We start from the raw sequence: 27312 nt of genomic DNA on the forward strand, positions 1-27312 counted from the left end.
TCAAGGAATTACAAAGCTACTTTTAATACTTTGGGGTGAGCCCCACAGGAATAAAAAACACTGGGAAGGGGTAACCCCCTCATCCCCGGGAGTGGCCCAGGGGTAGAGAGGCTACCTGAGGGGAAGGAAGCACAAAAGGGACCCGCTGCAGACTCAGGGCAAAGGGAATGCCATCGGTGCTGGGACCTGTGAGCACTACAGGAGGAAACGCGAGCGTGGTGGGACTGGCTCCAGGCACACAGGCGAAGGGCAAGAGGGTTGGACACGAAGCCACAAAGCTACTTGGGTTCCTCCTTCTTCTCGTTTGCCTTTTTCTGCTTCTGCTGCATGATCTCCGAGTCCCTGGGGGTAGAGATGATGGGGCACTGGGAGGTACCAGAGGGCAAAAAGGACAAGATGCAGGGGGATGAAGGGCACAAAGGATAAGATGGAAGTGGATGGGACTAAGCTCAGCGTTTGGCTGCTGCATTCCCACCCTAGGAGAACAAGAGGAAGAGAGCTGAGGCTCAAAAGGCAACCAGTTTCCATCTGGCTGTTGCCCAAAGGGTCAGAAGTCTGGCGACACAGGCCCAAGGCTCTCTATTCTGTGTTGAGTACCACACCCAACACCACCAGTGAGCAGGTTGGGAGAAGGGAGGAGAATCGAACAGCAAGGAGGGCCAAAGTACTGGGCTGTCATAGCCACAACTTATTTGAAATGTGAAGCTCCCTGCCCTTGCCCTTAAGGTCAAACCCAAGCACGCTCAAAAATCAGACTGAGGGCAGTCGCCCGCCCCCGTCCTTTCCTGTAAGCCTGTAAGCTAACAATTTGGAGGCTGGGGAGGAAATAAAACCCTAGAGGAAGCAATGCACTCTGCTCCTCACGACTAGTCCAGATTCAAGCCCTGAGATAGCTCCTTCCTGCTATAACCCTCGGCCTAACCCAGGTCTCCACCGTCCCTTTCCCTCCCCTCCCTGGGGCTACCTCTGCTTGCGGGCAGCAGCAGAAAGCCCGTCATCTCGGCGCTTTCCCTTAACCGAGTCGCTCTGCTTTTTCATATTCTTCTGGCGGGCGAGCTCTCGCTGGTTACCGCCTAAGGAAAGAAGATTAAAGGTGAGACGCAGGGGCCGCTGTGCCCACACATCGGCAACCCTTGTACCCCAGTGCGGCCAGCAGCAGGATCCAACACCACTTCAATCCCCCGGCCCCGACACCGGCCACCTTCGAGGCCCAGGCTGCTTAGGGTAGGGGGGGAGTGGCGAATCTGCCACGGGCCAGGTTAAAATGCGGGGTGGAGAGAAGAGGTCCCGAGAAGCCAGCTGGAGGCGTGATTTGGGGCGGCGTGGGGCCCAAACAGCTGGCGGGGTCTGTGGGGACGGTTTGGGTCTCTGTGGGGGATGGGCTCGCTTGTGAAGTAGGGGGCTCTGGGCCTATCACAGAGGCGCTGGGCTTCTCCTCACACCGCGGAAGGTCCGGGAGGGCCTATGCTTAACGCGGAGGGGTAGTCCCGTGAAGTGGCTGTGGGCAAAAGGCTCGATTTCCGGGCACCGAGTGTGAGGGTGGCTACAGAGCGCGCCCAGAAAAAGGCCTGGCCAGGGAATCTACGGAAGGTCAAAGCTGGCGACTTGGAGGTGATGTTTAGGGTGAAGGGAAAGAAAAGGGCAAGGAGAAGGGGTCTAGATGCTCACGGGTCATGGCGACGGCAGCGGCTCCGACCTCCCTCCCTTACGTCCCCTCGTTCTGTCCGACGTTGCAGGTCCCGCCCCCTTCTCGCAACGTAACGCAGTCGTCCCTTTCCTCCCCGCCCCATCGCACCCGGACGCCGGCTCCCATTGGACAACAAAAAACACGTGGGGCCACGGGCTGTGCTAGAGCCGGGGTGGGTAAGGGACTGAGAGTCGCGGGCGGAGCGCTCAGCGTGGGGCGGGGCCTCCCGAGCTAGGCGTAGGGCCGAGCCTGGAGAAACTAGGCCGGCTCACGTGGGCAGGGTGGGGGTGGAGGGGTGCGGCTGGCGATGTGGCGCTCCCGCGGGCTCGAGCACGTGACCGGGCAGAGTGACCTCATGCTGGGACCGTTTGGGGTACTGACAAAGTCGCACTGAAGAAGCGCCGGGAGACGGAGGGTGAGGTTTAAGCCAGTTCTATGTTACGGGTACTCTACGACTAAACTTGTTCTTACTTAGGACCACCTCTCAGCCGCTTACTTGAACGTGAGTTGTTCTCAGCTCGCTTAAAATTTAGTACAAACACAACTTAAGAAACATGCTTCTAGCCGGGCGCGGTGGCTCAAGCCTGTAATCTCAGCACTTTGGGAGGCTGAGGCGGGTGGATCACGAGGTCAAGAGATCGAGACCATCCTGGTCAACATAGTGAAACCCCGTCTCTACTCAAAATACAAAAAATTAGCTGGGCATGGTGGCGCGTGCCTGTAGTCCCAGCTGCTCAGGAAGCTGAGGCAGGAGAATTGCCTGAACCCAGGAGGCGGAGGTTGCGGTGAGCTGAGATCGCGCCATTGCACTCCAGCCTGGGTAACAAGAGCGAAACTCCGTCTCGGAAAAAAAAAAACAAAAAAACAACAAAAAAAACCTGCTTCTATTCCCATTGTCCCCTTCCACGCCCCTGCCACATCTGGTATTTCCTAAAAATCTGCCCTGGTCGTTTTCCCCCAGAAACTTTAAATGTGAAGATGCAATTTGGAAATACTGGAGGACTCCAAAAGTCACAGACTATGGAGTTGGATCAGTGGCTGAGATTAGATAATGCAAAATTTATGTTCGCTTTTCCCCTCTGGACCTTTCCTCACTGTATCATCTCCACCAGCCACACCTGGTTTTGTATTAAGATCCTGGAATAAGACCAAAAGCAAAAATTAGCCAGGCGCGGTGGCTCACACCTGTAATCCCAGCACTTTGGGAGGCCGAGGCTGGTGGATCACGAGGTCAGAAGATGGCGATCATCCTGGCTAATACAGTGAAACCCTGTCTCTACTAAAAATAGAAAAAATTAGCTGGGCGTGGTGGTGCATGCCTGTAATCCCAGCTACTCAGGAGGTCGAGGCAGGAGAATCTCTTGAACCTGGGAGGCGGAGGTTGCAGTTAGCCAAGATCGCACCACTGCAGTCCAGCCTGGGTGACAGAGAAAGACGCCGTCTCAAAACAAAACAAAAACCCTGGAATAAGACAAGAAGCAAAAATTAAACTCATTCTCATTCCCAGTTCCATTAATCTGTTTACAAAAGTCTCCACCAGACCTGAGGAATTAATGGGTTAAAGGAGAAATGCTTCGGAAATATCACAGGAAAGGATTGGTTGTAGATGTTAACTTGTATCTCTCTCCAGCCAGTGCCCACAGCACAACCAAGTTGAGGCTCGAATTTCAAGCTGGCTTCACCTCAACATAGAGCTGATGGAAAGTAGTAAATCTCAGTCAGTACTATTCTCCATACCAAAGTATCTGAAAAAATATTACTAAATATTACTAAATATTTTTGTATCAGTCTTAAATAAAAGATATAAATCAAACTTCATATTTCTCTACATCACTTGCTCACAAAAAGTAAGTATAAAATGAAATACATAATTTTTTTTTTTTTTTTTTTTTTTTTTGAGACAGAGTTTTGCTCTTGTTACCCAGGCTGGAGTGCAATGGCGCGATCTCGGCTCACCGCAACCTCCGCCTCCTGGGTTCAGGCAATTCTCCTGTCTCAGCTTCCTGGGTAGCTGGGATTACAGGCACACGCCACCATGCCCAGCTAATTTTTTGTATTTTTAGTAGAGACGGGGTTTCACCATGTTGACCAGGTTGGTCTCGATCTCTCGACCTTGTGATCCACCCGCCTCGGCCTCCCAAAGTGCTGGGATTACAGGCTTGAGCCACCGCGCCTGGCTGCCTGGCTGATTTTTTATTTTTTTATTTTTCGTATTTTTAAAGAATTGGGTTTTGCCATGTTGCTCAGGCTGGTCTCCAACTCCTGAGCATAGGTGATCTACCTAGCCTCTGACCACTCTTGAAAAGAGAAATTAACAAGTGTTAAAGTGTTTAAGAGAGGCCAGACACGGTGGCTCACCCCTGTAATCTCAGATCCTGCTATTGCACTCCAGCCTGGACAACAGAGTGAGACTCTGTCTCAGAAAAAAAAGGTAATAAGATACCCTTAGGCTGGAGTGCAATGGCCCCATCTCAGCTCACTGCAACCTCCACCTCCAGATTTCAAGCAATTCTCCCGCCTCAGCCTCCCTAATAGCTGGGATTACAGGCACCCACCACCATGCCTGGCTAATTTTTGTGTTTTTGTAGAGATGGGGTTTCATCATGTTGGCCAGGCTGGTCTTGAAGACCTGACCTCAGGTGATCTGCCCACCTCAGCCTCCCAAACTGCTGGGATTACAGGCATGAGCCACCACGCACAACTGGCATTGGGTATATCTTGATCAGCGGAACGTATTACTACAGTGAAAGATATAAAGAGAAAAAAGCTCTCTCATATACTTTCTCTCTGTCCCACTCTCTCTCTCTCTAAAATGCATATATGTATGTATATATCTGTATGTATATATCTATATATATAAATTTTTTTTTTTTTAGATGGAATCTTACTCTGTGGCCCAGCCTGGAGTGCAGTGGTACAGTCTTGGCTCACTACAACATCCACCTCTTGGATTCAAGCAATTGTCCTTTATCAGCCTCCCCACTAGCTGGGATTACAGGCGTCCACTACCACACCCAGCTAATTTTTGTATTTTTAGTAGAGACAGGGTTTCACTATGTTGGCCAGGCTGGTCTTGAACTCCTGACCTCATTCGTGATCCACCCATCTTGGCCTCACAAAGATGGGATTACAGGCGTGAGCCACTGCACCCGGCCTTTTTTAGTTTTTTTTTTTTTTAGTGGAAACAGGGTTTCACCATGTTGGCCAGGTGGGTCTCAAACTCCTGACCTCAAGTGATCCACCCTCCCAAAGTGCTGGGATTACAGGTGTGAGCCACCACATTGGCCTGTATGTGAAAACTGATTGTGATAATAGCTTTAATGGAAAATAACAGATTCCACGCAAGGATGATATTCAAAATGTTTCACAGTACACACAGCATAAGCACTGACCCATAAAAACAGATGTCAGTGTAATTTGAATGAGGACTCTGTGAGCAATTCCACCTGGTATGAAGTAACTAAACAGTACTGCTCGTCCTATGAAGGGAGCACACCTGTGGTCTCTGTAGACTTTAATTTTGATTAGGGAGGTGAAGTAAGTGATATTTGAGCTAAAGCAAAAAGATGACAAGTTAGCCAAGGCAAGGAGGGAAGGGCAAGGAGAACATTTCAGGAGTGAACAGCACATGTAAAGGCTCTAAGGCCTTCCTTCCTCAGGTCATCCCATCAAGAGCCACAAGATTATTGTGTAGGTAAAGGGCAAGTCACTAATGCCTAATGAGCAGGGTGGTGTGAGAGTGAGACCAGTCAGATAGGGAGGTAGGGTTGTGATGAGATCCAAGTTACTACTGCTAATATAACTACTAGCTAACATCAAGTGGGTTTTTATTTGGTACATTTAGTGTACTTTTCTTATTTGAGGCTTACGATGACCTTTGGATGTGTCATTACCCTCTTCCTACCGATTCAGAAACCTCCTCCCAAGCAGGTTAAATAACTTTCCCAAGGAAACTGAGATAATAAGGAGTGGAGCTGAGAGTCTAACCCAGCCTGTGCTCTTCATCAGCAGAAGGTAAGTTTTGAATAGATCACTTTACCAGTAGAGAATGTATTATAGCAGATGACTAGAAATGAGACCAGTCAGGAGGCTATCACAGGCAACAGGCTCTAGGTCTCAGTTTAAATGTTACCTCATGGAGGCTACAGTGAGCTGTGATCACACCACTGCACTCCAGCCTGGGTGACACAGTGAGACCCTTCTCAAAAAACAAACAAATATTAACTCAGAAGTGGTTCTCCGGGAGGTGGAGGTTGTGGTGAGCCAAGATCGTGCCATTGCACTCCAGCCTGGGCAACAAGAGCAAAACTCCAACCTCCCCCAAAAAAGAAAAGAAATTCTTCCCCTTCAGCCTATACTCAAGGGTGTAGTACTGAATGGCTAAGGGTGGTATTGAATGGCTAAGTCAATCAAAGTAAACTAATCCCTTTTAATATTGATTGGTTTAGGAATCCAGGCCTAAACAGATTATTTTGTGATACTCACCTGGTAACAGTTACTGGTTCAGGAATGAGCATGTGGCCTAGATTAACCTGATCAGACCAAAGGGAAGGACTTTTTATCCATTGCTATGGGAGTGACAATGCTGTTTCCTACTGACATGAATGAGGAAAACATAGCCTATACAGCTCCTTGCAGCTCTAGTCTATCACCTAGAAGAGAAGCAATGTTAGGTTGAAGCAAATGAATAGCAGAAAGAATCTTGGTACTTGGTGATGCTGTTGGACCACTGGATACCTCAACTGTAACATTTCTTCTACATTGAGTGTCCTGCTGTGGGAACAACCGTATTTTTGTTTGTTTGGTTGGTTGTTTGTTTTTGTTTAAGCTGCCTTGAGTCAGGTTTCTGTTACTTCAAATACATTTTAATCAAACAAAGAGAAACAGCATATGCCAAGGCCCTGAGATGGGGATAAGCTTGGATAATTAGATGCACTTAGGCCTCACCTAATGAAATGGTGCAACCAGCTCTTCCCACGCATACCAAACATCACCCAGGTTTTTAGTGCCTTGCTTATAGAGATGAATATAGAACCAAGGATCACCAAGCATTGGAGAAAACAGTCCTAACATAAAAATAGACCCCCGGCCGGGCGCGGTGGCTCAAGCCTGTAATCCCAGCACTTTGGGAGGCCGAGGCAGGTGGATCACAAGGTCAAGAGATCGAGACCATCCTGGTCAACATGGTGAAACCCCGTCTCTACTAAAAATACAAAAAAGTAGCTGGGCATGGTGGCATATGCCTGTAATCCCAGCTGCTCAGGAGGCTGAGGCAGGAGAATTGCCTGAACCCAGGAGGCGGAGGTTGTGGTGAGCCGAGATCGCGCCATTGCACTCCAGCCTGGGTAGCAAGAGCGAAACTCCGTCTAAAAAAAAAAAAAAAAAAATAGACCCCCAGAAAACACAGAAAATTCGATCTCACGGCTGGGCATGGTGGCTTATGCCTGTAATCCCAGCACTTTGGGAGGCCGAGGCGGGTGGATCACAAGGTCAAGAGATCAAGACCATTCTGGTCAACATGGTGAAACCCCGTCTCTACTAAAAATACAAAAATTACCTGGGCGTAGTGGCATGCGCCTGTAATTCCAGCTACTTGGGAGGCTGAGGGACAAGAATTGCTTCAACCCAGGAGGTGGAGGTTGCGGTGAGCTGAAATCGTGCCACTGCACTCTAGTCTGGGTGACAGAGCAACACTCTGTCTCAAAAAAAAAAACAAAACAAAACAGAAACGAAAAAGAAAAGGCATTCTCAGAGGAAACAAACAATTCGTTTTCAAAACCACAAGAAAATCGGAGACACGGGACTATAAATAGTATTATTTGAGAGAGAGGATATTGAAAAACAACAGGAAGTTTATAAAAAGAGGTAATTCAAAAAACATCCAGGTGTGGTGGCTTGTGCTTGTAGTCCTAGCTACTGAGGAGGCTAAGATGGGAGAACTGCTTGAGCCCAGGACTTCAAAATTGTAGTGAGCAGTGATCTCCCTACCACACTCCAGCCGGGGTGACAAAGCAAGACCATGTCTCTAAAATTTAAACAAGGAAAAAGCCGGGCATGGTGGCTCACGCCTGTTATCCCAGCACTTTGGGAGGCTGAGGCGGGCGGATCACCTGAGGTCAGAAGTTTGAGACTAGCCTGACCAATATGGTGAAACCTCGTCTTTAAAAAAAAAAAAAAAAAAGGAAAAAATAAAAGAGGAAAACATTCAGCAGGCTGGACGACGTGGCTCACACCTGTAATACAGCACTTTGGGAGGCCGAGGCTGGCAGATCATTTGAGGCCAGGAGTTACAGACCAGCCTGGCCAACATGGTGAAACCTTGTCTCTACTAAAAATAAAAAAATTAGCCAGGCACAGTGGCTCACACATGTAATCCTAGCACTTTGGGAGGCCAAGGTGGGTGGATCACCTGAGGTCAGGAGTTTGAGACCAGCCTCACTAACAGGGTGAAACTCCACACCTCTACTAAAAATACAAAATTAGCCAGACATGGTAGCATATGCCTGTAATCTCAGCTACTTGGGAGGATGAGGCAGGAGAATCACTTGAACCTGGGAGGTGGAGGCTGCAGTGAGCCAAGATCGTGCCATTCCACTCCAGCCTGGGCAACAAAAGTGAAACTTTGTCTAAAAAAATAAAATAAAATGAATTAGCCAGGTGTGGTGGCAGGCATCTGTAATCCCAGCTGTTGGAAGGCTGAGGCATGAGAATCGCATGAGTCCAGGAGACAGAGTTTGCAGTGAACTAAGATCATTCCACTGCTCTCCAGCCTGGATAACAGAGTGAGACTCTGCTCCCCCACCCCCACCCCCGCAAAAAAAAAAAAAAAAAAAAATAGGCTGGCCTACGCTTGTAATCCCAGCACTTTCAGAGGTCAAGGCAGGCAGATCCCGAGGTCAGGATATTAGACCACCCTGGCCAACATGGTGAAACGCCATCTCTACTAAAAATACAAAATTACCTAGGTATGGTGGCTCGTTCCTGTAATCCCAGCTACTCAGGAGACTGAGGCACGAGTATCGCTTGATTCCAGGAGATAGGGGTTTCATTTAGCTGAGATTGCACCACTGCACTCTAGCCAGGTGACAGAGCTAAACTCCATCTCAAAAAAAAAAAAAAAAAAAAAAAAGAAGTAGGGCCAGGTGTAATGGCTCAAGCCTATAATCCCAGCACTTTAGGAGGCCAAGGCAGGTGGATCACAAGGTCAGGAGATCAAGACCATCTGGCCAACATGGTGAAACCCCATCTCTACCGAAAATACAATAAGTATCTGGGTATGGTGGCACAAGCCTGTAATCTCAGCTACTTGGCAGGCTGAGGTAGGAGAATCACTTGAACCCAGGAAGCAGAATTCCAGTGAGCCAAGATTGAGCCACTGTACTCCAGCCTGCATGACAGAGTGAGACTCTGTCTTGAAAAAAAAAATAGCCAGGCATGGTGGCATGCTTGTAGTCCCAGGAGGCTGAGGCAGAAGAATTGCTTGAACCCAGGAGGCAGAGGTTGCAGTGAGCTGGGATTGTACCACTGCACACTAGCCTGGGCCACGTAGTGAGACCTTGTCTCAAAAAAAAATTAAATGGAAAAATGGATACATAATTAATATTTTGTTTTGTTTTGTTTTTTTGAGGCAAAACCTCACTCTGGTGCCCAGGCTGGAGTGTAGTGGTGCAATCTCAGTTCACTGCAACCTCCACCTCCTGGGTTGAAGTGATTCTCCTGCCTCAGCCTCCCGAGTAGCTGGGACTAAAATTAGCTGCTAATTTTTGTATTTTTAGTAGAGACGGGGTTTCACTATGTTGGTCAGGCTGGTCTCTAGCTCCTGACCTCAAGTGATCCACCTGTCTTGACCTCCCAAAGTGCTGGGATCACAGGCATGAGCCATCACACCTGGACAACACTTGTAAGTTTTTTAATTGAGTGCTGTTCTGAATAATGTGATAAAATCTTGTGTCCTCCCTCTCCATCCCACCCAGGATGATAATCCTCCCTTTTTCCAGTGTACCCACACTGTAAACTACATTCACCCACTAATAATTTGGTAGCCATCTCAGTTACCGGAGTGTATCACGGGGCTTGTTTGCACGAAATCCATATTTTACTTAATGATGAGCCGAAAGTACAAGAGTAGTGATGTTGCCAATTTGAGTTTGCCAAAGAGAAGCTATAAAGTGCTTTCTTTAAGTGAAAAGATGGAAGTTCTCACTAAGGAAAAAAAATATATTATGTTGAGGTTGCTAAGATTTAAGGTAAGAACAAATCTCCCCATTCATGAAATTGTGAAAAAAAGAAAAAAAAAATTCGTGCTAGTTTTGCTGTTGCACCTCTAACTGCAAAAGTTGTGGCCACAGTGCATTGTAAGTGCTCAGTTAAGATGGAAAAGGCATTAAATTTGTGAATGGAAGAAATGAACAGAAACATGTCAGGTTCAGTATTTTCTGTGGTTTCAAGAATCCACTGAGGGCCTTGGAACATACTCCCTGAAGATAAGGGTAAACTACTGTATGAGGTATCTAGAGTAGTCACATTCACAGAACCAGAAAGCAGAAGGGTGGTTGTTGCTAAGGGCTGGGAGAAGGGGGAAATGAGGAATTGTTAAATGGGTATAGAGTTTCAGTTTTAGTTCTGGAGATTGGTTGCAGGGCAGTATGAATGTACTTAACATTACTGACTCATACACTTAAAAGTAGTTAAGATTGTGGCGGTTGTAGGTGCATCACTCTCTGGTCCAGGCGTGCGAGTGTCGGCCACGATCTCTGCACTGGGATGAGCCATGTTCCTGGTGGAAGCAAGGGAACCCAGCCACAGCAGCCACAGCCAGTACAGTGGTAGCAGTTGGACTGACCATTGCAGCTGCAGGATTTGCAGGCCGTTATGTTTTGCAAGCCATGAAGCATATGGAGCCTCAAGTAAAACAAGTTTTTCAAAGTCTACCAAAATCTGCCTTCAGTGGTGGCGTTTACAAAGGTGGGTTTGAACCCAAAATGACAAAACGGGCAGCGGCATTAATACTAGGTGTAAGCCCTACTGCCAATAAAGGGAAAATAAGAGACGCTCATTGACGAATTATGCTTTTAAATCATCCTGACAAACGAGGATCTCCTTATATAGCAGCCAAAATCAATGAAGCTAAAGATCTACTAGAAGGTCAAGCTAAAAAATGAAGTAAATGTATCATGAATTTTAAGTTCATACTAGTTTATGTATATGAGTACTAACTTTTTATAATAAAATGCCTCAGAGCTACAGTTTTAAAAAATGATTTAGCACAAGCCTTGGTATAATTTTGTTGTTTAGACATGGGGATTTTAAATTAGACTATAGTTTAGAATATTTGCATATTAATTATGGGCAAACACACACCATTTGAAGAGGAATATTGTTCATTCCTCGTTTAGCAGATGATTTGGGACCTATGTCTACTCTTCAAGGCAAAGTGAAGATGACAGTCCTTGCTCTCAGGGAGCCCCCACTTTAATGGGAGGCCGATAAACTGGTAATTGGGCTATGTGATAAATAGTATGATAGGAATTTGCTCAAGCTGTTCAAATACGGTGTCTTATGAGGTAAAAAAAAAAAATAGCTGTTCCAGGTACAGGCAACTGGCCCAGCAACTTGGATACTTGGAATCTTGTATTTAAAAGTGAATTTAGGCCGGGTGCGGTGGCTCAAGCCTGTAATCCCAGCACTTTGGGAGGCCGAGGCGGGTGGATCACGAGGTCAAGAGATCGAGACCATCCTGGTCAACATGGTGAAACTCCGTCTCTACTAAAAATACAAAAAATTAGCTGAGCATGGTGGCGCGTGCCTGTAATCCCAGCTACTCAGGAGGCTGAGGAAGGAGAATTGCCTGAACCCAGGAGGCGGAGGTTGTGGTGAGCCAAGATCGCGCCATTGCACTCCAGCCTGGGTAACGAGCGAAACTCGGTCTTAAAAAAAAAAAAAAAAAAAAAAAAAAGTGAATTTAGCCACAACTTAGACCTATGAAATTGACCTAGGGTGTGGGTGGGTGTGTATGCATTCTATTTATAAACAGAATATTTATTTCATACATTAAAAATAGTATGATAAAGATTTCAGAGTATGGGTCTGGCATAATCACAGCTCATTGCAACCTCAACCTCCTGGGCTCAAGCAATCCTCCCACCTCAGCCTCCCAAAGTGCTTGGATTACAGGAATGAGAAGTATTTGCTTTGTATTCAGCTAGCCCCTTAAAGGTACTGACCATTTATAAATTATTCCTTCAGTTGACTATTTCTTGACAATCAAGCTTCTGTAATTGTTATGATTACACTTAAACACTGTTAGCAAAACTGAAATGTTCTCAATATCAAAATATTCAATTTAGACTATTAAGAATTTATACACTAGCCAGGCGCGGTGGCTCAAGCCTGTAATCCCAGCGCTTTGGGAGGCTGAGGCGGGTGGATCACGAGGTCAAGAGATCGAGACCATCCTGGTCAACATGGTGAAACCCCTGTCTCTATTAAAAATACAAAAATTAGCTGGGCATGGTGGCGCGTGCCTATAATCCCAGCTACTTAGGAGGCTGAGGCAGGAGAATTGCCTGAACCCAGGAGGCGGAGGTTGCGGTGAGCTGAGATCGCGCCATTGCACTCCAGCCTGGGTAACAAGAGCGAAACTCTGTCTCAAAAAAAAAAAAAGAAAAAAATAAAAAGAATTTATACACTAATAAATTTAAATGATTTTTTTTTTAAAAAGTAGTTAACATTATAAATTTTATGTCATGTGCGTTTTGTTCTAATTAAACATGTTTTAGGCTGGGCACAGTGCCTCACACCTGTAATCCCAGCACTTTTGGGAGGCTGAGGCAGGCTGATCACCTGAAGTCAGGAGTTCAAGCCCAGACTGGCCAATGTGGTGAAACCCCATTTCTACAAAAATTAGTCAGGCGTGGTGGCGCATGCCTGTAATCTCAGCTACTCAGGAGGCTGAGGCAGGAGAATTGCTTAAACCCAGAAGGCAGAGGTTTCAGTGAGCCAAGATTGCACCATTGCACTCCAGGCTGGGTGACAAGAGCCACACTCCATCTTCCAAATAAATAAATAAACATTTTTAAGTATTTGTAAAAAACACATGGGTTCATAAAGGAAAACAATTATATTCAAATATAATTATCAAAATATTAAAATGTTTATGATATAGTAACTGATTTTCATTAATGCATTAAAGATCTAACAGTAAGTCTAATAGCAATTATAATTACAAAGTGTGCTCAATGCAAACAATATTTAGATGTATCTTTAACACTTATAATGTAAAATGAAAATATCTGTTATTTCTATTTGTAAGAACACTGCAGTTACTGCCAGTACCAGTGATTTGTTGCCTACATTCATAATTAAATGAGATGCTAAATTTCTGTTAGAGGCTAGTGGAAATACAGTTGTAATTTTGGCTGGGTGTGGTGACTAATGCCTGTAATCTCAGCACTTTGGGAGGCTGAGGTGGGAGAATCACTTGAGGCTGGGAGTTTGAGACCAGCCTGGACAACATGGCAAGATTCTGTCTCTATAAAAAATTTAAAAATTTGCTAGGTGTGGTGGCACACTCCTGTAGGTACAGTTACTAAGGAGGCTGATGTGGGTAGACTTCTTGAGCCCAGGAGTTCAAGATTGCAGTGAGCTATGATTGTGCCACTGCACTCCAGCCTGGGTAACAGAGGGTAACACCCTGCCTCAAAAATAAATAAAATATGTAATTTTTTTTCCTTCCAAGTTCACAAACTCCCTGAATTCTATGATCTGTAGGAAGCCGAAGATTTATCATCAGTCCTTAGTGTTTGACACATTCCTAACGTATTAACTGTCTTACACTTCCAGGCAACTGTTTCACACTATTTTCACACCTCAACCCCCATCACTCCTCCCTCATCCTCTCTCTCAGTTGCTTCCTACTTCAGTGGGAAAAATGGAAGCAATTAAAAAAAAACTTTTTTCAGACTCCCACCACATCTACCTAACCTCTGCATCTGCACCCACCTTCTCTGCCTGTGGCCTCTTACTATAAACCAACTGCCCACATTCTTACTTAAAGCCAATCCCGAATAGATCTTATGACCTCAAACTTATTCAAGGGCACTACTCCAGTAAATCTTCTACACCATAAAAATTTTGGAGATGTTCTAAAAATTATTTCCATCAACATAGAACATGCTATTTCTCCCATCTTAAAACTTTTTCTTGATCATATTTCCCCACCATGACTTCTATTTCTCTGTCCCCATATTAAGCAAAACTCAGGTTTCTTTCTTTTCCTTTTTTTTTTTTGAGGAGGAATATCGAATATCACTCTGTGGCCCAAGCTGGAGATCAGTGGCACAATCTCAGCTCACTGCAACCTTTGCCTCTGGAGCTCAAGTGATTCTCCTGCCTCAGCATCCCAAGTAGCTGGGACTACAGGTATCCGCCACCATGCCTGACTAATTTTTGTTTTTTTTTTTTTTTTTTTTTGGAGACGGAGTTTCGCTCTTGTTACCCAGGCTGGAGTGCAATGGCGCGATCTCGGCTCACCGCAACCTCCGCCTCCTGGGTTCAGGCAATTCTCCTGCCTCAGCCTCCTGAGTAGCTGAGATTACAGGCACGCACCACCATGCCAAGCTAATTTTTTGTATTTTTAGTAGAGAAGGGGTTTCACCATGTTGACCAGGTTGGTCTCGATCTCTCGACCTCGTGATCCACCCGCCTCGGCCTCCCAAAGTGCTGGGATTACAGGCTTGAGCCACCGCGCCCGGCCCGTATTTTTTTTTTTTTTAGTAGAGACAGGGTTTTACCATATTGGCCAGGCTAGCCTCAAACTCCTGACCTTATGATCTCCCCACTTCAGCCTCTCAAAATGCTGAGATTACAGGCATGAGCCACCATGCCTGGCCAATTTTTTTGGATTTTTAGTTTACCATGTTGCCCTGGGTGGTCTCAAACTCCTGAGCTTAGGCAATCCACCCACGTCAGCCTCCCAAAGTGTTGGGATTACAGGTGTGAGCCACCAAGTGCCCAGCATTTTTTTTTTTTTTTTTTTGAGGCAGAGTCTTGCTCTGTCTCGCCCAGGCTGGAGTGCAGTGGCACGATCTTGGCTCACTGCAGCCTCCACCTCCTGAGTTTAAGCTATTCTCCTGTTCTCCTGTCTCATCCTCCAGAGTAGCTGGTACTACAGGCGTGTGCTACCACACCCAGCTATTTTTGTATTTTTTTCATTTTTTTTTTCTTTCAGCCTGTACTTATCCATTATATTTTTGTATTTTTAGTACAGACAGGTTTCACATGTTGGCCAGGCTGGTCTCAAACTCCTGATCTCAGGTAATCTACCTGCCTTGGCCTCCCAAAGTGCTGGGGTTACAGGCATGAGCCACCATCCCCAGCCGAAAACTCAGTTTCTTATATTCTTTGTATATTCCTTTTTACCATTCTCTTTAAACTTATTCCAGTCAGGCTTTCATCCCCACCATTTCATCACAACTGCTCTTGTCTAAGGTTACCAATGAACTCGCATCACTAAATCCAGTGGTCAGTTATTCTTTTTTTCACATAACAGCTTTGAGAGATAATTCACATGAATAAAATTCACTCATTTGAAGTGAAGCGTACGATTTAATGATTTTTAGGATATTCACAAATATGTGCAAACACCAGCACTGTCAATTAGAACATTTCCATCAGAATGGTTGATTCTTTCTTTCTTTCTTTCTTTTTTTTTTTTTTTTTGATACAGAGCCTTGCTCTGTTGCCCAGGCTGTGGTGCAATGGCACCATCTTGGCTTACTGCAACCTCTGCCTCCTGGGTTCAAGGGATTTTCCTGCCTTAGCCTCCCAAGTAGCTGGGATTACAGGTGCGTGCCACCACGCCCAGCTAATTTTTTTTTTTTTTTTTTTTTTTTTTTCAGTAGAGACAGGGTTTCACCATGTTGGTCAGGCTAGTTTCGAACTCCTAACCTCATGGTCCACCCACCTTGGCCTCCCAAAGTGCCATTATAGGCGTGAGCCACTGCACCCAGCCTCAGTCAATTCTTAATCTTCATTATATTTGACCTATAGACAGAATTTAATGTAGTTGATCACTCCCTTCTCCTTGAAACGTTTTCTTCCCTTGGCTTTCAAGATGTCATACTCTTTTTTTTGTTTGTTTTTTTGAGATGGAGTCTCGCTCCATTGCCCAGGCTGGAGTGCAGTGGCACAATGTCGGCTCACTGCAACCTCTGCTTCCCGGGTTCAAGTGATTCTCCTGCCTCAGCCTCCCAAGTAACTGGGACTACAGGCATGTCTGGCTAACTTGTGTGTGTGTGTGTGTGTGTGTGTGTGTGTGTGTGTGTGTGTGTGTGTTTAGTAGAGATGGGTTTTTATCATGTTAGTCAGGATGATCTCTATCTCCTGACCTTGTGATCCGCCTGCCTTAACCTCCCAAAGTGCTGGGATTATAGGCGTGAGCCACTGAGCCAGGCTTTTTTTTTCTTTTTGAGACGGAGTCTCATTCTATCGCCTAGGCTGGAGTGCAGTGGCGATCTTGGCTTACTGCAACCTCTACCTTCCAGGTTCAATAGATTGTCTTGCCTCAGCCTCCCGAGTAGCTGAGACTAAGGTGCCTGCCACTATGCCTGGCTAATTTTTTTTTTTTTTTTTTTTTTTTTTTTTTTTTGAGACGGAGTCTTGCTCTCTCACCAGGCTGGAGTGTGATGATGTGATCTCAGCTTACTGCAATCTTCGCCTCCTGGGTTTAAGCAATTCCTGTGCATTAGCCTTCCGAGTAGCTGGGACTACTGGTGCGCACCACCACGCCCGTCTAATTTTTTTTTGTATTTTAGTAGAGATGGGTTTTCACCATGTTGGCCAGGATAGTCTCCATTTCCCAACTTCTTGATCCGCCTGCCTCGGCCTCCCAAAGTGCTGGGATTACTGGTGTGAGCCACCGTGCCCTGCCTTGAGACTGAGTTTCACTGTTGTTGCCCAGGCTGGAGTGCAATGGCGTGATTTTGACTCACCGAAACCTGCCTCATGGGTTCAAGCAGTTCTCCTGCCTCAGCCTCCCAAGTAGCTGGGATTACAGGTATGTACCATCATGTCCAGCTAATTTTGTATTTTTAGTAGAGACAGGGTTTCTCCATGTTGGTCAGGCTGGTCTGGAACTCCTGACCTCAAATGATCTGCCCCCCTCGGCCTCCCAAAGTACTGGGATGACAGGTGTGAGCCACCGCACCTGGCCTCAGGATGGTCACACTCTTAATTTTCCTCCTTTCTCACTGGTCATCTCCTCTCAATTGACTTCGCTTTTCTCTCCGCTGACCTCTTTCTAGAGATTGGAGTGCCCCAGGATGATAATCCTTTAGGGTCTTCTCTATCTTCCTGAGTGATCTCATCCAGCCTTATGGCTTTAAATAACCTCCATATGTTTGTTTGTTTATTTTGAGACAGAGTTTCACTCTGTCGAGACTCCCAGACTGGAGTGCAGTGGTGCAATCAATCTGGGTTCACTGCAACCTCTGCCTCCTGGGTTCAGGAGATTCTCCTCCTTCAGCCTTGTGAGTGAGTAGCTGGGATTACAGGCACCCACCACCACATCTGGCTAATTTTTGTTTTGTGTTTGTTGTTGTTGTTGTTTTTTGAGACAGAATTTCACTCTTGTCACCCAGGCTGGAATGCAATGGCACAACCTTGGCTCACTGAAGCCTCTGCCTCCTAGGTTTAAGCAATTCTCCTCTCTCAGCCTCCTGAGTAGCTGGGATTACAGACATCTGCCACCATGTCTGGCTAATTTTTGTATGTTTAGTAGAGATGGGTTTCACCATGTTGGACCAGTCTCATCTCCAACTTGTGACCTCAAATGATCCTCTCGCCTCGGCTTCCCAAAGTGCTTGGATTACAGGCCTGAGCCACCGTGCCAGAGCTCATATGTTTTATAACTACCAAGTTTATATCTCTAGCCCAGATAGCTTTGACCAACTCCAAACTTGTATATGTATAATAAAAAACCGCCTGCTTTATACCCACCCCCATGGGAATTTTTTTATTTTTTGAAACAGGGTCTCATCTCACTCTGTCACCAAAGCTGGAGTGCAGTGGTCAGTGGCAAAATCATGGCTCACTGCAGCCTCGACCTCCCAGGTTTAAGTGATTTTCTTCCTCAGCCTCCTGAATAGCTGGGACCATGGGCATGTACCACCATGACCAGCTAATTTTTCATTTTTTGTAGTGATGAGGTCTCACTATGTTGCCCAGGCTGATCTCAAACTCCTGGACTAAAGTGATCCACCCTCCTCAGCCTCTGAAAGTGTTGAGATTACAGGCATGAGCCACTACATCTGGCCTCAGTGTGGATTCATATAAACAACCCAACATGTTGAGGACTAAGCCTGCTCCACCACAGTCTTTCCTACTTCAGTTGATGGCAGTTTCATCCCTCTATTATATTTGTTCTGGCCAAAAATCCTAGAGTTATCCTTGTCATTTCTCTCTCATATGCCACATTCAATCCGTTAAGATATCCTGTTGGCTCTACTGATATAGCCAGAACCTTATATACTTCTCCCACCTTGTCCAAAAGGCCACCATCTCTAGCTTGGATTACTGAAATAGCCTCATAACAGATCATACTGCTTTTATTCTGTCCTTCTACAATCTATTCTCAACACAGCAACCATAGTAACTCTTAAAATAGAAGTGACCTCCACTAGGTCACTTGAATGAATGAGAAATGTTAATTATAATACCTACAGTAGAAAATTATTGTAGGCCAGGAGAAATCACTCACGCCTGTAATCCCAGCACTTTGGGAGGCCGAGGTGGGTGGATCACCTGGGTCAGGAGTTCAAGACCACCCTGGCTAACATAGTGAAAGCCCATCTCTACTAAAACTATAAAAATCAGTCGGGTGTGGTGGCACACACCTGTGGTCCCAGCTACTCGGGAGTCTGAGGCAGAAGAATTGCTTGAACCCTGGAGGCGGAGGTTGCAGTGAGCTGAGATTGCATCACTGTACTCCAGCCGGGGTGACAGAGTGACACTCTGTCTCAAAAAAAAAAAAAAAGAAAAGAAAAGAAAAAAGTTATTGTAGGGATTAAATAACTGGCAAAGATCCTGATACAGAATGGATACTGAACAAATGTTAGATCCTTACCATCCTTCTTCCTTCTCCCTTCTCCAAATATCCTCCCACTTGCCTGTTCTTGCACCACTGCTCCCTCCTTCCTCTCTGAAATTTTTACCATTCTAGTCTCTCCTTTGAGTTTAAATCTAGGGAAATCCTACAAGGGCCACAGATGTCCTCTGAAAAGAAAGCCTGGGAAATATTTTCCTTCTTTTTCTGTTTTTGAGACAGGATCTCTCTGTTGCTCAGGCTGGAGTGCAGTGGCAAAAACATGGCTCACTGCAGCCTCAAACTCCTGGACTCAAGTGATCCTCCTGTCTCAGCCTCCTGAGTAGCTGGGACTTCAGGCATGCACTGCCATGCCCAGCTAAGAGGTCAGCTATATCCATTACCACAACTGTTTATCAAATTAGGATATTGTCACAGAGAAACAGAGCACAGATTTTAAAGTTCAGATTTATTGGCTGGGTTCGGTGGCTCATGCCTGTAATCCCAGCACTTTGGGAGGCCGAGAAGGGTGGATAACAAGGTCAGGAGTTCAAGACCAGCCTCGTCAACATGATGAAATCCTGTCTCGAGCTGGGCACAGTGGCTCACATCTGTAATCTCAGCACTTTGGGAGGCCTAGGCGGGCAGATCACCTGAGGTTGGGAGTTCGAGACCAGCCTGACCAATATGGTGAAACCCTGTCTCCAAAAAAATAAATTTTTAAAAATTAAAAAAAAAAAATCCTGTCTCTACTAAAAATACAAGAAGTTAGCTGGATGTGATGGTGGATGCCTGCATCCCAGCTACTCAGGAGGCTGAGGCAGGAGAATTGCTTGAACCCAGGAGGCGGAGGTTGTAGTGAGCTGAGATCACACCATGCATTCCAGCCTGGGTGACAGAGCGAGACTCTGCCTCAAAAACAAACAAAAAAACCCCACTTTATTGAAGTGTAATTTACATGCAAATTTTATGTGTTTTCTTTGATGAGTTTTGACAAATGTTTGGGTAATTTTATTTGTGTTGGAGGGCAGTAATGTCTCCTAGGATTATGCAGGTCCAGACATTTAACAGAGGGATCCTGGTTAGGAAACAGGACAACATCAGTGCTCTGGGAAACATAATCAAACAGGAACAAGTGGAGACACCATGGGCTGGCCCGAGGTTAGTCCTGGATCTCACTGCACCAGGATCTGGCCCTCTGGAATGCCTGGCGACTTCATGGCAGCTTCCAGCACTCCTCAGGGAGCGGTCTCACCACTCTGACGTGTGTTTAGGCCACGAGGTGAGAGCTAGGACTGGGTTCTGGCTCTCCGCCCGGCAACATTCCTGCTACTACCCACGCCCGTACCCCTGCCCAACAATAGGTGGCGCTCCAGTCAGTGATAGCCAACTTCCACCGGAGCCACCACAACCGCACGGCGCGATTGCCTCTCCAGCCTGTTAGAAACCGGTTTCAGATCCGCGGTAGAACCGCTGGCGGGAAAAAGTCAAAGCGCTGTCTAGGGTTCCCCTTCGGGTCCGCCCATCCTCTGGTCTCCCTGGTCTCCCAGGCTCGGGGCTGACTAGGGGCGGACAGCTGAGCCCGCCTACCAACCAGGCCCTTTCTCCCGCCCCTCTGCAGCCGAAACCCTCAAGGGGTTGCAGGTTCAGCTTTGACTTACAGAGACTGCAACCCCAAATTCAGGGTCGCCGGGAAAACTGAGGCAGGACTGAGGACTCTGGGTGAGAGGTCAGGCGCTGGTCGTGGACTCTTTCTTCCGAGAGCTGAGACGGCTCTTCTGACAGCCCAAAGCGATTAATGCCGATCCTAGAAGAAAGCGCCGAGGTCCGGGAGGTAGGTCCGGGCGGCTGGCCAGGGAGAGCGGCTGGGAAACCTCCGGGTGGCGCTGGCTGGAGGTGGGGCCGCCCACGCGGCTGGGAAACCTCAGGGTGGTGCTGGCTGGAGGTGGGGCCGGGGGCGGGTTCCTGGCGGAGGGCGGGGCAGACGTGGGCTACCGGGTGTGCCAGCCAAGCCCGGCACAGAGGAGGAGGTGGTGGTGGCCCTCGCCTGTGGCCCCGGTGCTGCTTGCGCTCGAACTCGCCGCCATGGAGGAGTTCCAGGAGCCTCTGAGGGGGCAGCTCCGGCTCTGCTTCTCGCCTGCTGCCCGGACCAGCCTCTTACTGCTCAGGCTCAACGACGCTGCGCTGCGGGCGCTGCAAGAGTGTCAGCGGCAACAGGTACGGCCGATCCCCTTCTTCTCTAGTCCCTGCCTCTGGGGACTTTGGGCCTCAGCCGGCGGCACTGGAGAAGGTGCAGGGGAGAGAGAGCGGCGTCCGCAAACTCTGGCCTCCCCAGCTCTCCAAGTGAAGCCCGCTAGGCAGGTGACCCGGGCTTCGGACCCCGGATCCCGGGGACACTGCTTAACCTGACCTCAGTAGTCACATCTTCGCCCTCCCCGCAGGTACGGCCGCTGATTGCTTTCCAAGGCCACCGAGGGGTAAGTGCTGGCCCAGGAGGGTGTGTGAGCGAGGTGGGGGAGGTGGGCTGGAGGTGAAACGTGTGGTCGGGGCCGGAGGCTGCGAGTGGTAGTCTGAGGTAGTTCCGAGAACTAAACCCCAAGTGGGGCGAGGAGGCTGCTGGGGTTGTCCCAGGGGGCTGTGGTTGAGGAGACTGTGCTGTTTTAGCCTCCTGGGGAACTCAGGCCCAGCTGCACCTGGTGTGCTAACGAGCCCCGTGGGACCCGTTCTTAGTCTTAGGCCGGCTCCGGGACGAGAGGCGGCGGCAGGAGGGGGAGGGGCTGACTTCATGGTGCTTACCGTCTCCTTCCACCTCCAGTATCTGAGGCTCCCAGGCCCTGGCTGTTCCTGCCTCTTCTCTTTCATAGTGTCCCAGTGTGGCCAAGAGGGCGCTAGTGGTAGCTTGGACCTTGTGTGCCAACGCTTGGTCAGGTAAGGGGGAACAATAGGTAGCAGGCAAGAAGAGGTTTGTGGAAAGTGGGGGAGGGAAATGTGGAGAGGTGCTTAAAAGCTCACTACCCTCCTGTTTTTTTTCCACCATCCCTTTCCAGGTCTGGGCCTAACCGCCTTCACTGCCTGGGCTCACTCAGGGAGCGCCTCACTATTTGGACAGCCATGGATTCTATCCCAGCCCCATCATCAGTTCAGGGACACAACCTGACTGAAGATGCCAGACATCCTGACAGCTGGCAGAACACAGGAGACTGTTCTGGAGATGCAATATCACAGCCACAGATGGCTCTAGAGGAGGTAAGGCCAGAAACTGCAGGGAGTTGTGAGAAGGTGGGGCAAAGCCTGAAGTCCAAGGTATCCCAGTACTCCAGGGAACCAAGTGTTCCTGTCACTTTCCCCACCAGGTGTCTATGTCAGATCCACTGGCAAGCAACCAAGGACAGTCACTCCCAGGATCCTCAAGGGAGCACATGGCACAGTGGGAAGTGAGGTACTTGGGATGGGGTGGAACTAACATGGGAAATTTTAGCATTGTCTTCCTTTCTAATCTCCACTCAAATGTTATCTAATAAAAGATCCTGTTCCACCTCCCACCCTGGTTTTCTTCTATCCCATTCCCCTTAAATATCCTAGAAACCAGACCTATCTTCCAAACAGAGAACCTGATCAGGCACTGCCTTCCTCTGCCAGCCGGAAACGTCTGGAGAAGGTAAGTTATAATGGCAAGGGCTTTTCTTTTCTTTTTTTTTTTGAGACGGAGTCTTGTTCTGTCACCAGGCTGGAGTGCAGTGGTGCGATCTTGGCTCACTGCAACCTCTGCCTCCCAGGTTCAAGCGATTCTCCTGCATCAGCCTCCTGAGTAGCTGGGACTACAGGTGCTTTCAGTATACCCAGCTAATTTGTTTATTTTTAGTAGAGACAGGATTTCACCATGTTGGCCAGGATAGTCTCAATTTCTTGACCTTAGGATCCGCCCACCTTGGCCTCCCGAAGTGCTGGGATTACAGGAGTGAGCCACCATACCTGGCTCTAGCTTTTCTTTTTTTTTTTTTTTTAACACTGCTATAATAATGGCAAGGACTATTTTGAAGAGCAGTTTTAGTCAAGCTAAAATTTAGAAATTGGAAGCTCCTTATATGGGAAGAATTTTTTTTTTTCTAGACAGAGTCTCACTCTGTTTTCAGGTTGGAGTGCAGTGGCACAATCTCGGCTCACTGCAACCTCTGCCTCCAGGTTCAAATGGTTCTCCTGCCTCAGGCTCCCAAGTAGCTGGGATTACAGGCACATGCCACCATGCCCAGCTCATTTCTGTATTTTTTGTTTTTTTGAGACAGGGTTTCAATGTGTTGGCCAGGATGCTCCCGATCTCCTGACCTCATGATCCGCCTGCCTCAGCCTCCCAAAGTGCTGGGATTACAGGTGTCAGCCACCGCACCTGGTCTAATTTCTGTATTTTTAGTAGAGACCGGGTTTCACCATGTTGGTCAGGATGGTCTTGATTTCTTCACCTTGTGATCTGCCCACCTTAGCCTCCTAAAGTGCTAGGACTACAGGTTTGAGCCACTGCACTGGCTATGGGAGGAATTTTTTTTTTTGAGACGGAGTTTCGCTCTCGTTACCCAGGCTGGAGTGCAATGGAACGATCTCGGCTCACCGCAACCTCCGCCTCCTGGGATCAGGCAATTCTTCTGCCTCAGCCTCCTGAGTAGCTGGGATTACAGGCATGTGCCACCATGCCCAGCTAATTTTTTGTATTTTTAGTAGAGATGGGGTTTCACCATGTTGACCAGGATGGTCTCGATTTCTTGACCTCATGATCCACCTGCCTCGGCCTCCCAAAGTGCTGGGAGGGAGGAATTTTTTTAGAGAAAGCTCTCTCTGTTCCCCAGGCTGGAGACTCCTGGGCTCAAGCCATCCTATATAGATTTTTTTGTTCTTAAGACAGTCTCACTCTGTCACGCAGGATGGAGTGGTGTGGTGTGATCACGACTCACCAGTGTTGAACTCCTGGGCTCAAGTGATTCTCCCTCTTCAGCTGGTGTGTGCCACTACATAAGGCTAATTGTTTTATTTTTTTGTAGAGACAGGGTCTCACTGTATTACCTAGTCTTGAAATTTTGGGCTCAATCGATCCCCCAAACTCAGCCTCTGAAAGGGTTGGGATTACAGGTCTTAGCCACTGTGCCCAGCCTAGGAGGAATTTTGGAAAGGATGTATTTGGAAGCGCTTGGCTGTTTATGTCACAGATATTTTTCTCAACAGAAACGTTCAATGCCTGTAGCCACTGTAGAACTAGAAGAAAAGAGGTTCAGAACTCTACCTCTAGTGCCAAATCCCCTACAAGGCCAGAGCCATCAGGATTTACAAGAGGGAGAAGACTGGGAGCAAGATGATAAAGATAAGGACATGGACCCCAGATTAGAAGACAGTTCCTCAGTTCAGGAAGGTGAGTTAATGAGAGGAGGCTAAAAATGCCAGTGGAAAGACTTATAATCACTTGTGTTTTCTTGCTTCCTTCCTAGCCTCTGGATCCCCAAGTCCTCAAGATGTACCAGACTACCTTCTGTGAGTTCCGTGCTTTTTCTAATTTCATCAAGCCTTGTGCATATGTTAAGATACACTTCCTGGAAGCTGGGAGATTTTCTGGGGCAATGAAATTGAAGGTGACACCTCTCTTCTCCTGGCAGGCAATACAGGGCCATCCACAGTGCAGAACAGCAACATGTCTATGAGCAGGAATTTGAAACAGATTATGCTGAATACCGCATCCTGCATGCCCGTGTTGGTGCTGCAAGCCAAAGGTTCATAGAGCTGGGAGCAGAGATTAAGAGAGTTCAGCAAGGAACTCCGGAACACAAGGTAAGGACAGGACCCAGCCTGGCTTTTCAGCTCTACTGGCCATTAACCCATTAACCACCCATATGCCTGGGTTTGTACTAAGCAAAGTGACAAGAAAACCTGTTTGAGGGGAAAATTAGTCTGTTATCATTTGTTAGAATGAGAAGGGAAGTTACTTCCCCCTAACTTTTTTTTTGAGACAGTCTAGCTCTGTCACTGAGGCTTGTGTGCAGTGGCACGAGCTCAGCTTACTACAACCTCCATCTCCTAGGCTAAAACTATTCTCATGCTTTCCAAATAGCTGAGATTATAGGTAAGTGCCACCATGCTGAGGTAGTTTTTTTTATTTTTAGTAGAGACGAGGTTTTACCCTGTTGGCCAGGGTGGTCTTGAACTCCTGACCTCGAGTAATCCACCTACCTCAGCCTCCCAAAGTTCTGGGATTATAGGTATGGACCACTGTACCCAGCCCCTTTCTTATTTCTTTTTTTTTTTTTTTTTTTTTTTTGAGACGGAGTTTCGCCCTTGTTACCCAGGCTGGAGTGCAATGGCGTGATCTCGGCTCACCGCAACCTCCGCCTCCTGGGGTCAGGCAATTCTCCTGCCTCAGCCTCCTGAGTAGCTGGGATTACAGGCATGTGCCATCATGCCCAGCTAATTTTTTGCACTTTTAGTAGAGACGGGGTTTCACCATGTTGACCAGGATGGTCTCGATCTCTCGACCTCGTGATCCACCCGCCTCGGCCTCCCAAAGTGCTGGGATTACAGGCTTGAGCCACCGCGCCCGGCGCCTTATTTCTTAATGTTAAATTCAGTGCTAGTATTTTCTGTTTCAGGTGCTGGAAGACAAGATAGTCCAGGAATATAAAAAGTTCAGGAAGGTAAGACAAGATCTGGGAACGAAAGAACGAAGGCAGAAATGAGGATTTTTACTTTTTGACATGGATGCCTTTTCTCCGCAGCGGTACCCAGGTTACAGAGAAGAAAAGCGTCGTTGTGAGTACCTTCACCAGAAATTGTCCCACATTAAAGGTCTCATCCTGGAGTTTGAGGAAAAGAACAGGGGCAGCTGAAGTTATCAAGAGGGCTCTTGACCCTCTGCTTAGTGAAACATGAAGGAACAAAGCAGCTATAAACTAAGTAGAATGCAGCTATCTGTTTTTCTTATGCTGACCACTGGAGTCCAGGTGGCAAGTGGAGAGTTGCTCTAGGTTCTTGAGGTTTGGTTTTCATTGTTGCTAATTTTTAGGGTGTAGGCACTGTGCAAAGACTCCATAGCTGTTGTGCTCAGGAGTCTAGAAAAAGTGAGAGAAGCTTGGCTTCTTCACTTTTAGTTCAGCCAAGTCATTTTCAAGTCCTGAGAAACGACATCATCTTCAGGATAAGATAATGAGGACATTAGACAAATTAATTTAGCCCAGTAGCCACTCTAAGGAAATAATGATAACTTTTGCTAAGAGCTACAGTAATTTGTAGCATACCTGGATATAATGGGAAGGGGCCTGGGTCTTACCCATGTACTGAATTTTTTTTACCAACATGGCTAAAAAATTAAAACTGATTGCTTCTGTGTTCTTTGTACAAGTTTATATATTTTCCTTAAATCTTCCAAGGCAGTTGGTCCTTAACCCTGGCTTTACATCTGAGCCACTTTTGGGCTATGTAAATAATTAGATCTCCGTGCCCCAGCCCAGATGTTATGAGTTAAAATCTCGAAGATTATGGTTTAGACATCTTTTACTTTTTCCAAGCTCTGTGTGTGACCAAGGTATCTATTTTGCTATAAGGCTCTACCAAATTCATCTTAAAACCGACAGCTAAATATTCTAATTATATAGTAGGAAGAAAGTTCTTTTCTGAACATAGAGGTGTTTGTAGGATCACCTAAAGTAAGGCTTCTATCTGGAATTATCCAGTGGCTGAAAACAGTAACTGGGCAGGATTTGAGTTTACCTGCAAAAGGAGAGAAATAGTTTATTTGGACAAAAGATCACTCTCCAATCCTATCCTTTCTGTTCCTTATTGTTACAAAGGAAAGTGGATGCTTCACTCTTAATTAGGAATGTTACTGCCTTTCCCAGTTCTACTGGAGAGGGAAATTAAAGGGCCACACCTTAGGCTTTGGAGGGTAGAGCTGCACCCAGCAGTGTCAGCAATTCCCGAAACAACTTGGATGGAACCCTGTGATGCCACGCCCATAACAGGATATTTCTGGGCAGAGAACAGTCCTTGGGAGGTATAAACATGCAGTAAGCTCAGCTGCACAGCAAGGATAAACAGTAACCCATCCTTAGGGCATGGACAGCCTAACAAGTAAGGCCCGTTACCTGTTCTAAACACCAGGGTAGGCCTGGGCAATAAACATGTAAGGAGAGAAAGAGATGATACATTTGGAAAGAATTTTGAGTTGATTAATTATGGACCCAGTCAAATCAGTCTACAGCTGCAGTGACCAGTACAGTAGCAACTGTATGGCTATTTAAGTTAATGAAAACTAAAAATGGGCTGGGTGCGGTGGCTTATGCCTGTAATCCCAGCACTTTGGGAGGCTGAGGCAGGCGGATCACGATATCAACAATTCGAGACCAGCCTGACCAACATGGTGAAACCTCATCTCTAAAAAAAATATAAAAAATTTAAAAATGTAGTTTCTAGCAATATTTCAGATGCTCCGTAGCTACCATTGAACAGTGTAGATAACAGAACATTTCCATCACTAAAGAAAGCTCTATTGGAGTGATAGTGTGTAGAGAACCTC

The 27312-nt window shown here is 46.9% G+C and overlaps 2 protein-coding genes and 1 pseudogene across 9 annotated transcripts; 2 read left to right on the forward strand and 1 right to left on the reverse strand.

Annotated features, from left to right (window-relative positions):
• On the reverse strand, nt 1-2077 carry SERF2 (small EDRK-rich factor 2). 2 transcript variants are annotated; one of them, XM_010339534.3, is made up of 3 exons: nt 1669-2077; nt 965-1073; nt 1-365 (listed from the first exon to the last, which is right to left on the reverse strand). In XM_010339534.3, the coding sequence occupies exons 1-3, from the start codon at nt 1673-1675 to the stop codon at nt 80-82; spliced, it is 402 nt and encodes a 133-aa protein (XP_010337836.1). In that variant the 5' UTR covers nt 1676-2077; the 3' UTR covers nt 1-79. The 2 variants fall into 2 exon arrangements, with proteins under 2 accessions (XP_010337836.1, XP_010337835.1); XM_010339533.3 differs by having other exon boundaries at nt 184-342; nt 1669-1777.
• On the forward strand, nt 1003-26138 carry ELL3 (elongation factor for RNA polymerase II 3). Of its 7 annotated transcripts, none has more exons than XM_074393709.1 (14): nt 1991-2102; nt 16647-16742; nt 20452-20601; nt 20775-20984; nt 21209-21244; nt 21583-21695; nt 21815-22013; nt 22121-22206; nt 22350-22425; nt 23979-24162; nt 24239-24281; nt 24404-24575; nt 25391-25435; nt 25517-26138. In XM_074393709.1, exons 3-14 carry the CDS (start codon nt 20566-20568, stop codon nt 25625-25627), a joined length of 1311 nt encoding a protein of 436 aa, XP_074249810.1. In that variant the 5' UTR covers nt 1991-2102; nt 16647-16742; nt 20452-20565; the 3' UTR covers nt 25628-26138. The 7 variants fall into 7 exon arrangements, with proteins under 7 accessions (XP_074249811.1, XP_074249810.1, XP_074249808.1 ...); XM_074393707.1 differs by lacking the exon at nt 1991-2102 and adding an exon at nt 10577-10651; XM_074393710.1 differs by lacking the exons at nt 1991-2102; nt 16647-16742 and adding an exon at nt 1003-1093.
• On the forward strand, nt 10573-12141 carry LOC141583605 (mitochondrial import inner membrane translocase subunit TIM14 pseudogene; annotated as a pseudogene).
• Nucleotides 26139-27312: the final 1174 nt, after the last annotated feature.

The sequence above is a fragment of the Saimiri boliviensis genome, chromosome 2 (genome assembly GCF_048565385.1).
Source record: "Saimiri boliviensis isolate mSaiBol1 chromosome 2, mSaiBol1.pri, whole genome shotgun sequence".
Lineage (NCBI taxonomy): Eukaryota > Metazoa > Chordata > Mammalia > Primates > Cebidae > Saimiri > Saimiri boliviensis.